The following is a 14,621-nucleotide window of genomic DNA, read 5'->3' as shown; positions in this document are numbered from 1 at the left end:
GCACTTAGATTACTAACATAAATGTATTTTAGACAGTAGGCTAGGCATTTTGAGGAGTAGGCCTAGGTGCCAGCACCAGTGTTTGGCCCATTTCAAACACTGGTTAACACTATGGTAATATTTGAGCGTCAATAGCCTACCTATTTTTCGTTGTAACCTCATGCCGCTCACTGAAGAAAAAATCCCTTCACGCGCCGATCACCTCAGAAAGGAGCAGCATGGAGCGGCACAGAGCGCGCGGCCTATAGGCTCTTAGTCTTATTGAAAATAAATAGTCCTAATGTTGGCGCGACAGTGGTTTTCAAAGCGCATTTAGGCAGAAATATTTAGAAAGTTGAAGATTTTTAATTTAAGACTTTTATATATATATAGCCTAATTTGTATTATTGTTTTTTGTATCAAATGTTTGGTGTGGCGGCAAGGATCTTGCCGTGGCGGTGCGCCACGGCAAAACCTTACCAGCGGAAACGCTGTGTGTGTGTGTGTGTGTGTGTGTGTGTGTGTGTGTGTGTGTGTGTGTGTGTGTGTGTGTGTGTGTGTGTGTGTGTGTGTGTGTGTGTGTGTGTGTGTGTGTGTGTGTGTGTGTGTGTGTGTGTGTGTGTGTGTGTGTGTGTGTGTGTGTGTGTGTGTGTGTGTGTGTGTGTGTGTGTGTGTGTGTGTGTGTGTGTGTGTGTGTGTGTGTGTGTGTGTGTAGGAGGCCAAGGAGCAGGTGTCTCCGCTGGCCTCGGCGCTGGAGAAGCTGCAGCAAGAGAAGCAGGAGCTGACGGAGCGAAGGAGACAGAAGCAGGAGGAGGGACAGGAGAAGGTAGAGAACTGACCCATCTCTCCTTTCTCCTTCAATCTCTGACCCCATCCACCACTCCCAGTTTAAAGTCGCACAGAAACGGACGTTTGAGATCATCTAACTTCCGTAGTTTGGCGTATTTCCGACGCAAACAAGCTATGAGGGCCCGACATAATGTTTAGAGGAATTTGATTGGAACATTGACAAGTGGATGGGTTTTAAGAACTTGAGACAGATTCGATAGAAGGATAGCGTTGATTGACGGGTGGATGTCGTGAGATTATTTAGATCATATCAGATCAGATTATATAAATCTAAGTTACCTGTTGTCGTAAATGCACGTGACCTACCGTTTTCCAGGAAGTAAGAAATTATATACTTTGATATAAAATTACAACAAAAGTAGAATTTAGATTTTTTCTTGGGCATACATCGTTGAATAGGTGAACACTATGACCAATTATGTGAACCAAAATGGGACAGAATGCTTTTTTCATTTCTGTGCGACTTTATCTGTGATCTTCCCCTGTCCCTCCCAGATCAACTCCATCAGAGAGAAGATGAAGAGCATCACAGCCCTGGAGAGAGAGGTCACCAGATACACCCAGGAGGGCAAAGAAACCTACAAGGAGGTAACAACTTCATCCCTCTAACTCATCCCTAACTCATCCAAGGGGTTGCTTCCCTTTGTCTTCAACACGTGTCAGTGGAAATGGCCTCCTAGACCTACTGTACAGGTATGTGTTGTTTTGAGAGGTTGTTGTTTTGTTGTGATGAATGTTGTTGTTGTTGTTGTTGCAGCAAAAAGAGGCTGAACTGCAGGAGACCAGCAGCCAGCTCCATGAGGCTGAGAAGCAGAAGGAGAAGATCAGCAAGGAGATTGGCAACATCAGACAGGACATTGACACACAAAGGGTACAGAAGCTAACTGCCTAACCCAGTGTAGCACCCCCACTAGTTAGCTAACTAGCCTAGATAGCACCACCACTACCTGCCTAACTACCCTAGCACCACCACTAGTTAGCTAACTAGCTTAGCACCACCACTAGTTGGCTATCCAGCCTAGCACCACCACTAGTTAGCTATCCAGCTTAGCACCACCACTAGTTAGCTAACTAGCCTAGCAATGCCACTATCTTTTGTCTGATTTAAACAACTTAGTGATGCAAATTTTAATAAACTCGTCATCACTGTAAATTAGGGAAACCTCAGTGCTTCCAGAGTATTAATAAAGGTTTGAAATGAAAAGGAAAAATCTAACAACACTAACCAGCCTAACACCACCACTAGCTAGGTAACTAGCCTAACACCACCACCAGCTGACTAACTAGACTAGCACCATTGTTAGCTAGCTAATTAGCCTAGCAACAAGTGTACGTCATGTTCAGGCACGCGCACATGTACGCAGTTTTTTCATTCTCTATTGATTAGGAATTATTATTATTATTAATGCCGTTGCACCAATGCATCTGAATTCAACACTGATTTGATACATGAGACAAGAGAGTGCTGATTTGAGTTGAGAGAGTGCTTTGGACATACTGTAGCCTAAATAGTATGAGTTTCAACAGAGTGAACCCGTCGTTCCTGCCTGTGTAACATAAACACTGAAATTATGTATTATTATTATTATTATTATTATTATTAATAATAATAATAATTAAAAAAGAATAATAATTATTATTATTAATAATAATAAAAATAAATAATTTCAGTGTTTATGTTACACAGGCAGGAACGACGGGTTCACTCTGTTGAAACTCATACTATTTAGGCTACAGTATGTCCAAAGCACTCTCTCAACTCAAATCAGCACTCTCTTGTCTCATGTATCAAATCAGTGTTGAATTCAGACGCATGGTACATGGTCTGTGTTTTTGATCGGGTTGTAATCAGCCTGACAGGTTCTCTCACTGGTATCCTAGTAAATGTCCTGTTTGAATATGCCAGTGTGAAAGCTTGACAGGCGCAGCAACAGTCAGAAACATTTCGTTTCATTTCTTTATTCAATACCTGAATAGCTTTTAGAAGATTCAGATTCAGAGTCAGTCAGACTCTTAGTAATAAAAAAAACTAAAACATCTGGTAGTGAATGTTGAAAACCGGGACATTTAAGTTTTTTACAAATATATGTCGTGACTCGGAAAACCCAGCTTGAAACCGGGACAATCCCAGACAAACTGGGACAGTCCCAGACAAACTGGGACAATCCCGGACAAACTGGGACGTCTGGTCACCCTTGCCTAGCACCATCGCTACCGCAGACATTATGTACTTGGATGTGCACTTGAATTGTTTCTTGTATTTCATGTACAGTACTTGGCCAACATGACTGTCAAGGGGAATAAATCAAGTGCACCTCTAGTGTCCTCTATGTAGACCTGGGTGTGTGAGCCTGTTGTGGGGTGTATTTGTTTCAACAGGTCCAGGAGCGTTGGCTGCAGGATAACCTGACGCTGAGGAAGCGCATGGAGGAGCTGAAGGAGGTGACAGTGAAACGGCAGGCCTTGGTGCAGGAGATGGGCAACATGCAGGTCCTCAAGCTACGCACGTAAGACTAGCTCCACCCAGGGCTGCCCCTGATTCTCTAGACATGCATGATGCTTTACCAACTTATAGGATCTCTAGCTCCCATCTTGCATTTCCTCACTTCACTGCTCAGATGATGCTCTGTTCTCTCTCACTGCGCTCCTCCTTCTCCCTCCATCGTCCTCTCTTGTCCTCCCAGGGAGCGTCGGGAGGCGGAGCGTCGCATGGAGGACCTGAAGAAGAACCGCAGCGTGGCACTGGGTCGTCAGAAGGGCTTTGAGGAGGAGATCCTGCGCTGCAGGAAGGAGCTGAGGGAGGAGCAGTACGGACAGGCGGACGAACGCTATCGGGACAAGCTCATCGTCATGAGGACCACCGAACTGGCCAACCGTGACCTGGATGTGTACTACAAGGCCCTGGACCAGTGAGTGAGGGGGGAGGGCATGTGTACTACAAGGCCCTGGACCAGTGAGTGAGGGGGGATGTGTACTACAAGCAGGGCTTAAAAACGAAATAATTTTTCAATCGGTTCGCTCCAAGCAGAACCAGCATATTTAACGTTTCCGTTCTCGTGTTCCGCCACCAACATAGCGTTCCTGAACCGGTTAAGAACGAAAAATAACGTTCCGTTCACCGTTCCGGGGGTGTTGGCCTATTAAGAGTCTATAGGCCTACAGTATTTCTTGTAAGGTATAATCAACAAGTCTAGGGTTGTGGTGGCTTTATTGCCAACAATATTAGCCTTGGTGATGTGTGCTGTAGTGTAGCCTTGTTGATTATCTTACAAGAAATACGCAACATTAGTCCTATTCCCGTATGCCCTTAATCCACACCGTAAACTATGCGCAGGTCTATCATGAGCCATCATCATAACTCATCCTTTTTAAAAATATGTTCTTGTACTGTTGCTGCAAGCTATTTTATTCTGCGCCTGTAGGCCTATTGTTTGTTTTTATTTCGTTTTATAATGTTTTATGTTATTTATTTGTTATGTATTAACGTATGTCTTGCCACCTACCTGTACAGCACTTTGGCTCGACCACAGTCGTTTTTAAATGTGCTCCATAAATAAAATTTGAGTTGAGTTGAGATAGCAAACAAAAATATTCTCTTGTGACGATACACATTTCAGAGACATCCACCAGACTGCTGCTGCTTGTATGCCTATACGACAGAAAATATAATTTATTGCAAAACATTTAATAATCTCTTGATCACTAGGCCGATAAAAAGCCCTTACCTGACTGGAAGTTATAGCCATTCAACGGAGCGCTTCGTTAGGCCTACTCGTGGCCTATTCAGACGGCACTAGGCCTATATGGTATAGGCTACGACTGTATCCACACGCTAATAATCTCTAACCATACCATAAATGTCTGAACTAGGCTATGATGTGTTGTTGTAATATATAAATATCTTCATTTCGCTAAGCAAGCATTGGTCACACTTTACAATAAGGGTCACAAAAAACATTAGTTAACTGTTAACTAGTGCTTATTTAGGGTTAGGTTAGGTTACTAATGTTAATTAATACCTTAGTTAAGGTTAGGGTTAGGTGAGTTAACCTTAGTTAACATAAATAACATTAGTAAATGGTTAATAGAGACATTAGTTAACTGTTACTTAATGCTTAATAATGCATTAACTAATGCTTATTAATGTACCCTTATTGTAAAGTGTTACCCAAGCATTTAAGATCCCAACTGTGAAATAACAGATTTAGGGGCCTAGGCTACATTACAAAAACAGGACAAGATGTAGGCTACAAATGTAATAAATATAATTTAGCCTATTCGGCCATAAAAGGCTCAGCTTTTTTTTCCTTTTTAAAATTAAGTTATATAGGCCTACTACAAAGAAAGAAAAAAGAACGTTATTAACCGGTTTTAAAGATTTCAAATTAACGTTTCTGTTCTGGAACAATTAAAGACCATTTCGTTTTCGTTCCTGTTTCTGTTCCTCGTAAAATACCGTTCGTTTTCGGTTTTCGTGTCCGTTCCTGGAACCGGTTCGGAGCCTTGACTACAAGGCCCTGGACCAGTGAGGGAGGGGGGATGTGTACTACAAGGCCCTGGACCAGTGAGAGGGGGGGGGGGGGTGTGCACTACAAGGCCGAGTGGAGAGGTTGAAGAGACAAGGGGTTGAAGAGGAGTGGAGAGGTTGAAGAGGAGTGGAGAGGTTGAAGAGGAGTGGAGAGGTTGAAGAGGAGTGGAGAGGTTGAAGAGGAGTGGAGAGGAGTGGAGAGGTTGAAGAGGAGTGGAGAGGTTGAAGAGGAGTGGAGAGGTGGAAGAGGAGTGGAGAGGTTGAAGAGGAGTGGAGAGGTTGAAGAGGAGTGGAGAGGAGTGGAGAGGTTGAAGAGGAGTGGAGAGGTGGAAGAGGAGTGGAGAGGTGGAAGAGGAGTGGAGAGGTGGAAGAGGAGTGGAGAGGTTGTAGAGAGATTGAGGAAGAGGAGGGGTTGAAGAGGACTGGGGAGGAGAGGAGAGGTTGAAGAGTAATGGAGGGGTTAAAGAGGTTGTACAGAGGTTGAGGGAGAGGAGGGGTTGAAGAGGTCTGGGGAGGAGAGGAGAGTTTGAAGGAGAGGAGAGGGCATGGACCAGACCAGTAGAGTTAGTTTCAGTGTGACCCACTGTGTGTTTGCTGACTACAGCTACTGTAATGATAAGTTAACTTGTGGGCGAGATGAAAGGATATGAAACACCTAGAGAGATCCAGTATCCTGTACCGTCACCCCCAGCTCTCTGCTCAGTGGCCGTGCTAATCAGAGAGAGATAGAGAGCTGCTGCTACAGGCTACTAGAGGAACTGACTACAGAGCTTTCCATTTCCCCGGATCTTCAAGTCTCTAGGTCAAAGTAATCAATTATTTAGCTTAGTAGATAAAAAGTTAGTTATACATTTCTTTCGAGTAGAGGCTAACATTTTCCACTGGTGGGCCGCGTGCCACTAATTTTTGCACATGATGTGGTGGGAACACCAACATTTTTACAGCGATGACACAATAGCCTACTGTACTTGGGGAGCCAAATTAGCTTTTTATTGCACCAAAGTGATCAGAGATTTGTATAGATCTGAAATCAAAAGACATCAGCTGTTTATAAGCAGCTAAGGTGCAACAATTATTTTGAAGAAACATAACTTGATTTACACACACAGCTAGACTTCAACAGAGCACGTTTCCTTAATAACGTATAGGTTGGTCTGCTTGATATTAAGGTACATTTGACTCTGGCCATTTACAGTCAGAGGTTTGCAACATACATGAGCCAGAGCTCCTAATGGCAGTACTACAATGTCTTTTAGCCTACGCTCTACCAACCTACGCTCTACCGACCTACACTCTACTAACCTACGCTCTACCAAACTGAATGGTTAACTCACCAGGTCTATGAGAATGTATTGTCACTGTTCAACTATGGTGCAGTTGTTCTGCTACTGCCGCTGCTAGCATATGGTGAGAGAATCTCCAGTCTCATAATGTAGCCTAACCCTAACCCCATCCCTGACCCTAACCCCCTAACCCTAAACTCAACCCACTGCTGCTAGACACTCTTTTGCACTCAGGATCTTGTGCATATTGTGACCTCTGGCGTGTGACACAGGTAGCCAACGTCACAAGCACAGGGCAAAATAAATGCATGGTAGTCATAATAAATAAATGGTAGTTATAGCAAGATAACAAAATAATGCACACAACAGTGCTGTGTGACCAAGTCACAGTTTTTGAATTAAGAGGAGAAAAAAAGAAAAGACATTTTGAACAAACTGGCCAGCTAGACTACTCGCTCTGGTGCGACCATTTAAAATACTCAAGTCACACTGACTGGACAGAGAAATGACCAATTCGGTCACACCCTGTCAGATAATGACATAAAGCTGTGATGATGCATCCCAGTACTGAGAAAGAGGCAGAGTCTAAAGAAGACGAAGGCCACACCAGAGAGCAGCCAGATTATGATCCAGCAGATAAGATCAGTAATTGTTGTTAGCAGGCTTGTTTGAGTCGGTGTATATGGGTGTGAATTCCCCCGTTACTCAAGTTGAAGATGTGCAGTCCCAAGTCCTCTGTGCTGCAGTGATATTGTGTTAGATGTGATGACACAACACCCCCTCTCTCTAGCGAGGAGCCAGATGCTGTGATAGTGAGTGACATGTGTGTGTGTGAGTTGGATGTTGTCATCGTTTGCGTGACGTGTAGCAGTGTGTGGAGCATGCGATGCTGTGATAAACTGCGCCGGGTGATGTGACCATATAAGTCCCAGATCTGCTGTAGAGCTCTTCTAGGTATTGTGGGCGGCAGGGTGCCTGCCGGGTTATCATGGTTAGTAGAGGAAGCAGACACAGCACCATTTCCCATACATACACTTAGCCACTCGTTTCATGTTGAACTCTTCCTCTATCCCACATCTGATCAAATCAAATCTTGATACAGCTAATGGCATATGCTGTGTGGAGGGAGCTGACTCTGCTGAATAATCACTTTAGGGCCAGACTCAACTCTCAGCGTTGTTGTCTAAGATGCTGGCTGAACTTCTGGTTGTATTCACAAAAGGCATAATGGGATTGTAATGTTTTTTTTTCTCTTCTCATCCACACTCTTCCACCTATCCACTGTCCACTCCCTCCTATCCTTTCCTCCTCCACCTACTCCTCTTCTCCTCTTCACTCCCTCCTCCTCTTCACTCCCTCCTGCTCCTTCACCTCTCCTTTTCTGCTCAGGTCCATCATGAAATTCCACAGTATGAAGATGGACGAGATCAACAAGATCATCAGAGATCTCTGGCGCAGCACCTACAGAGGACAAGGTGATCTAGTGATCTCTCCGAAGTCATCTACAGTATCTGAACTGGATCTTTCTCAACTAGATCCATTTAGATCCCTCTAAATATACAATAACATAGAGTTGTCAGCACATACTGCAGGCCAGAATGTTTGCAAATATCGAAATACCCCCCCACACACGCACACAGATATAGAGTATGTGGAGACCAGGTCTGATACAGGCCTCATCTACGCCCGCGTCGAACCAAACATTGACCCGCTGCTCCCATAGGAGCAGGCCGGGTTCCGATGTGAGAGATCGATCATAGATCAAGTCACTTTGATCACTCAAGACAGCTTTTCGTCCAAAAAGAAGGCCGGAGCCGTTTTTATAGACCTGACGGCTGCCTACAAAACTGTATGGCACCGCGGCCTCACCTGCAAGCTGCTCCGCCTGCTGCCGGACAGGCACATGGTCAGCATGATCATGGAGCTTGTCCGAAACCCCAGCTTTACCCTCGCCACCGGTAGAGGACAGCAAAGCAGGTTGCAACGCCTTAAGAACGGCGTCCCCCAGGGATCTGTCCTGGCCCCCCTCCTTTATAACATCTATACCTACGACCTGCCGAACACAGTCTCCAGCAAGTACAGTGAAGGAAATAATTATTTGATCCCCTGCTGATTTTGTACGTTTGCCCACTGAGAAAGAAATTATTAGTCTATAAATTTAATAGTAGGTTTATTTTAACAGTGAGAGACAGAATAACACCCCAAAAATCCAGAAAAAACACATTTCAAAAAAGTTATAAATTGATTTGCATTCGATCGAGTGAAATAAGTATTTGATCCCCTATCGACCAGTAAGATTTCTGGCTCCCACAGACTGGTTATGTCCATGAGGCACACAAATTAGTCCTCTCCCTTTAAGAGAGTGCTACTAACTCAGCTCGATCCCATGCAAGATCTCGCCTCGTGGAGTTTCAATGATCATGAGAACGGTGAGGAATCAGCCCAGAACTACACGGGAGGATCTTGTCGATGATCTCAAGGCAGCTGGGACCACAGTCACCAAGAAAACAATTGATAACACACTAGGCCATAATGGACTGAAATCCTGCAATGCCCGCAAGATCCCCGTGCTCAAGAAAGCACATGAACAGGCCCGTCTGAAGTTTACCAATGAACATCTGAATGACTCAGAGGAGGACTGGGTGAAAGTGTTGTGGTCAGATGAGACAAAAATCAAGCTCTTTGGCATCAACTCAATTTGCGGTGTTTGGAGGAGGAGGAATGCTATGACCCCAAGAACACCATCCCCACTGTCAAACATGGAGGTGGAAACATCTTTGGGGGTGTTTTTCTGCTAAGGGGACAGGACAACTTCACCACATCAAAGGGAAGATGGATGGGGCCATGTACCGTCAAATCTTGGGTGAGAACCTCCCCTCAGCCAGGGTTCTGAAAATGGGTTGTGGATGGGTATTCCAGCATGACAATGACCCAAAACACACGGCCAAGGCAACAAAGGAGTGGCTCAAAAAGAAGCACATAGATCCTGGAGTGGCCTAGTCAGTCTCCAGACCTTCATCCCATAGAACATCTGAAGAGGGAGCTGAAGCTTCGAGTTGCCAAACGTCAGCCTCGAAACCTTAATGACTTGGAGAGGATCTGCAAAGAGGAGTGGGACAAAATCCCTCATGAGATGTGTGCAAACCTGGTGGCCAACTACAGGAAATCTCTGTGATTACCAAAAAGGGTTTTGCCACCAAGTACAAAGTCATGTTTTGCGAAGGGGTCAAATACTTATTTCACTCATTAAAATGCAAATCAATGTATAACTTTTTTGTGATGCGTTTTTCTGGAATTGTTTTTTTTGTTATTCTGTCGCTCCCTGTTAAAATAGACCTACCATTAAAATTATAGACTGATCATTTCTTTGTCAGTGGACAAACTTACAAAATCCGCAAAAAGCAGGGGATCAAATCATTATTTCCCTCACTGTATGCCTACGCAGACGACCTTGAGCTGGTGTACTCCGCTGGAGACTGGCAGGCCGTGGAGGAGACCTTGAGCCAGGACATGCAGACACTAGCGGCATACCTCCGGAAATGGAGATTGAAGCGAGGCAAAGACGGTGTCGGCGGTTTTCCACCTTAACAACAATGAAGCCAAATGGGAGCTTCGAATACACATCGATGGAACACTCCTGCTATGCTGCGCCGAACCAACCTACCTCGGCGTCACATTGGACAGGTCGCTTATGTTCCGGTGACACCTCGAGTCACTGCGCAAGAAGTTAACAGCTTTTGTGGCATTGATGAGGCGACTGGTCCGATCAGGCTGGGGAGCCAGCGCAAAAACTTTGCGTACGGCAGCCATAGCCCTGGTCTACTCGACCAGCGCTCACACCTGCCTCATCGATCTGCCTATCAATGAAGCCTTGCGCATCGTGACAGGATGCCTGCGTCCCACTCCTGTGGACAACCTTCCCATCCTTGCAGGCATCCAGCCTGCTGGCCTCCGCCACACAGAAACCACAGCACGTCTCGCCTGCCGGGCCGTGGAGCCTAACCGCCTGCTCCACGACAGGCTCACTGCAACAGCAGAGCCTCCGGCGTCTCATGTCGAGACACCCTTTTGTGTCTGCCACACGGGATCTCCTGCAGCAATGCAGACATCTTAACATCAGCGAGGCAGGATGGGCGGACCACACCTGGCATGCGGAGTGGGAGGCGAACACCTCCAGACTCTTTTATCCTGGAGGCCAGTCCTTCCCCTCCCGGGATGGACTTACCCAGACCAGCTTAATTGTCTCGATGCAGAGATGGGGCTTGGTATCCTGAGCGGCGTGCGAGTGTGACCCCGAGGAACAAACCACAGACCATGTCATCCAGGACTGTCCGATATATCGGACACCAAACGGAATGCGTGGCCTGACGGTCGTGGATGACGAAACAGTGATGTGGCTCCTGGAGGTGTGCCCGAACATATAGCCCCTCACCCAGGCTTGGGGTGGTAAAAGGATAGCCCCTCAGCCCTGAGCCTACCAACCTACCCATACGGCGAAGAAGGTCTGATGTCACACACAGATATAGAGTATGTTGAGATCAGGTCTGATGTCACACAGATATAGAGTATATGGAGATCAGGTCTGATGTCACACACAGATATAGACTATGTTGAGATCAGGTCTGATGTCACACAGATATAGAGTATGTGGAGATCAGGTCTGATGTCACACAGATATAGAGTATGTTGAGATCAGGTCTGGTGTCACACACAGATATAGAGTATGTGGAGATCAGGTCTGATGTCACACACAGATATAGAGTATGTTGTTGAGATCAGGTCTGATGTCACACACAGATATAGAGTATGTGGAGATCAGGTCTGATGTGGACGAGAACAATTCTGCGGGCATGAAGAGGCGGAACTACAACTACCGTGTCGTCATGGTAAAGGGAGACACCGCTCTGGACATGAGGGGGCGCTGCAGCGCAGGACAGAAGGTACAGCCACTTCCTGTTATCAAATTTCCACTTCCTGTTAGAAAACACCCACTTCCAGTGAGGAGGATATTATTGATTGTGTGTGTGTGTGTGTGTGTGTGTGTTTCTGTGTGTGTGTGTGTGTGTGTGTGTGTGTGTGTTTCTGTGTGTGTGTGTAGGTACTAGCTTCCCTGATCATTCGCCTGGCCTTGGCTGAAACCTTTTGTTTGAACTGTGGCATCCTGGCTCTGGACGAACCCACCACCAACCTGGACCGTGAGAATATCGAGTCTCTGGCCCACGCGCTCATAGAGTGAGTCATACATAACTCCTGATTTTATTGCACCACCTCTTACATAATTTAACCTCTCCTTAGGCACTAATATGATTCCAAAAATGTGGAAGTCAGCCTATGTGCTCCCCCTGTTAAAAGCGGGTGATGCCTCTTTAAATAATTACAGGCCCATTTCGAAGCTGTCATTTCTGGTAAAGATCCCTGAAAAGCTTGGAAGTGATCAGTTAAAGGAGTTAAAAGTTAATTATGCAAAAATTATATTCTATCTGCTCCAGTCTGGCTTCAGAAAGCAACATCACATGGGGGTGGCTGTAGCTCAGTTGGTAGAGCGGGTCGTTCAATGATCGAAGGGTCAGTGGTTCGAATCCCAGCGCCAACTGTCCACATGTCGAAGTGTCCTTGAGCAAGACGCCTAACCCCAAATTGCTCCCAATGAGCAGGTTAGCGCCTTGCAGCTACCGCCATTGGTGTGTGAATGTGTGTGTGAATGGGTGAATGACAGGCCATTGTAAAGCACTTTGAGTGCCGCTAAGGTGGAAAAGCGCTATATAAGTGCAGTCCATTTACCATTTACAGCAACTATGAAAGTGCTCAACGATAATCTAGGGAGATTAAAATCACTGGATACGAAGAAGGCGTTTGCGTGACTCTAGCACTTCCATGGTCAGTAGCCTAAGTGCACTGGTGGTGGGGGTGCAGGCGGGACGGGAGTACATTATGCTCTATGTGCGAAGCCACGCCCATCACGCTTTCATTGTATTTTCATTGATGTTATAACTCAAATGTGCTGTAATAGTATGGCCTGTTGATGCGCTCGTTGCAGTGCGCTCGTTGCTGCGTAGTCGCTTGAAGCTTGACCCCGTATAGCCACTTGCAGCTTTAATTTTATTTGTAATTCATTCCAAAAAATGACAATTTTCTCTTCACGCTCACATTATAGACTACTCTCTTAAAGTTCCACTGCCCTGTGTCCTGTGTATCACACACATTCTAGTTTTCCTCATCATTCCTCCGTCGTCGTTCCTCATCCCTTGTTCTCCTGTTCTCTCCGGTTGAGCATCTTATTGAACATGCCATGGTGTCTACGTACATCTGATGACAAATAAACCGTCCTCCCCTCCAGGATCATCAAGTCTCGCTCTCGCCAGCGGAACTTCCAGCTGCTCATCATCACCCACGACGAGGACTTTGTGGAGCTGCTGGGGCGGTCGAACTACGTGGAGCACTTCTACCGCATCAAGAAGACCCCCGAGCAGACCTCCGAGATCTCCATGTGCAGCGTCTCCTCGTTGTCCTCCTACCTCCACTGAGACTGGGCCACATACACGCATGGAGATACACACGCACACACACACACACACACACACACACACACGGAAATACACGCACACACACACGCATGGAGATACAACCACACACACGCATGGAGATATACACACACACACGGAGATACACACACACACACACAGATACACACGAGGATACACAGATACACACACGCATTGAGATGCACACGCACACACAGATACACACATGAAGATACACACACAGAGATACATACACACACACGCATGGAGATACATACACATACACGCACACAGATACACACACAGAGATAGATACACATACACATGGAGATACACACACACGAAGATACACACATGCGTGGAGATGCGCACACACATGGAAATACACACACACACAGATACATACACATGCGTGGAGATACACACACAGATACACACACACGGAGAGACATACACACACAGACACACTACATACACGCATGCAGGGACACATACATATTCATGGACACATATAGACAAAGCCATACACACATTCACACAGCCATAACACATAAAGCCATGCAAACACACACATACATCCAGACTGCTGTAATTTCACTTTACCTTGTTCTAAATAAACGGCAGTCTTATTTACTCTATAGTATGTGCAACTTTTTCTTTTCAAGAGCCTCCAGCCAAACCCAGGGTCAGAGAGCCTCCTAAATTGGCTCAGGAAAGATTCCTATGAACTGTGGGGTGCCTCAAGGATCCATCCTAAGACCTCTACTCTTCAGCCTGTACATGCTGCCCCTTGGCAGTGTCATTAGGAGGCACAACATTAGCTACCATAGCTATGCAGATGATACCCAACTCTATATTTCTGTAACACCCAGTAATTACAGCTCGATTGACTGCCTTGTTAAGTGTATTACAGTTATAAATGTTTGGATGTCTCATCATTTCCTCCAGCTAAACCAAGACAAAACAGAAGTACTGGTCATTGGTGAAAAAGCTGATGCCAGGCTAAAACCCTAGGTGTCATACTTGACTCGGATCTTAATTTCAAAACCCACATCAAAAATATTACCAAGACATCTTTTTACCACTTAAGAAACATTGCCAAGGTGCAACCATTTCTCTTTCAGGCTGACACTGAAAGACTAATGCATGCAGGCTGGACTACTGCAATGCTCTACTGTCAGGCCTACCAAAGAAAGCAGTCTCTAAACTACAAATGATACAGAATGCTGCAGCACAAGTCCTCACTAAGACTAGACGAAGGGCACACATCACACCAGTCTTAAAATCACTACACTGGTTACCTGTCAACTCTAGAATAGACTTTAAAATAATTGTATTAGTCTATAAATCTCCACACTCACGCACCTGAATACATTTCAAACATGCTTGTCAGGTACATGCCCAACAGACCACTCAGGTACTGAACTCCTAACAGTTCCAAAAGCCAGGACCAAGAAACAC

General features: G+C 45.6%; 1 protein-coding gene across 1 annotated transcript in view; it reads left to right on the top strand.

Annotated features, from left to right (window-relative positions):
• Positions 1-13,736, top strand: part of rad50 (RAD50 homolog, double strand break repair protein) — a 37,833-nt gene extending 24,097 nt beyond the window's left edge. The window contains exons 19-27 of the mRNA XM_084444424.1: positions 695-805; positions 1,324-1,416; positions 1,586-1,699; positions 3,208-3,335; positions 3,513-3,737; positions 8,029-8,114; positions 11,437-11,579; positions 11,738-11,871; positions 12,977-13,736. Coding sequence (XP_084300550.1) covers positions 695-805; positions 1,324-1,416; positions 1,586-1,699; positions 3,208-3,335; positions 3,513-3,737; positions 8,029-8,114; positions 11,437-11,579; positions 11,738-11,871; positions 12,977-13,163 — 1,221 coding nt within the window. The 3' untranslated portion in view covers positions 13,164-13,736. The remainder of the gene's footprint in view (positions 1-694; positions 806-1,323; positions 1,417-1,585; positions 1,700-3,207; positions 3,336-3,512; positions 3,738-8,028; positions 8,115-11,436; positions 11,580-11,737; positions 11,872-12,976) is intronic.
• Positions 13,737-14,621: the final 885 nt, after the last annotated feature.

This window comes from Borostomias antarcticus, assembly GCF_949987555.1.
Source record: "Borostomias antarcticus genome assembly, chromosome: 1".
NCBI lineage: Eukaryota > Metazoa > Chordata > Actinopteri > Stomiiformes > Stomiidae > Borostomias > Borostomias antarcticus.
Note: the sequence above shows the minus strand (reverse complement) of the source record. Positions and strands in the feature narration are given on the sequence as shown.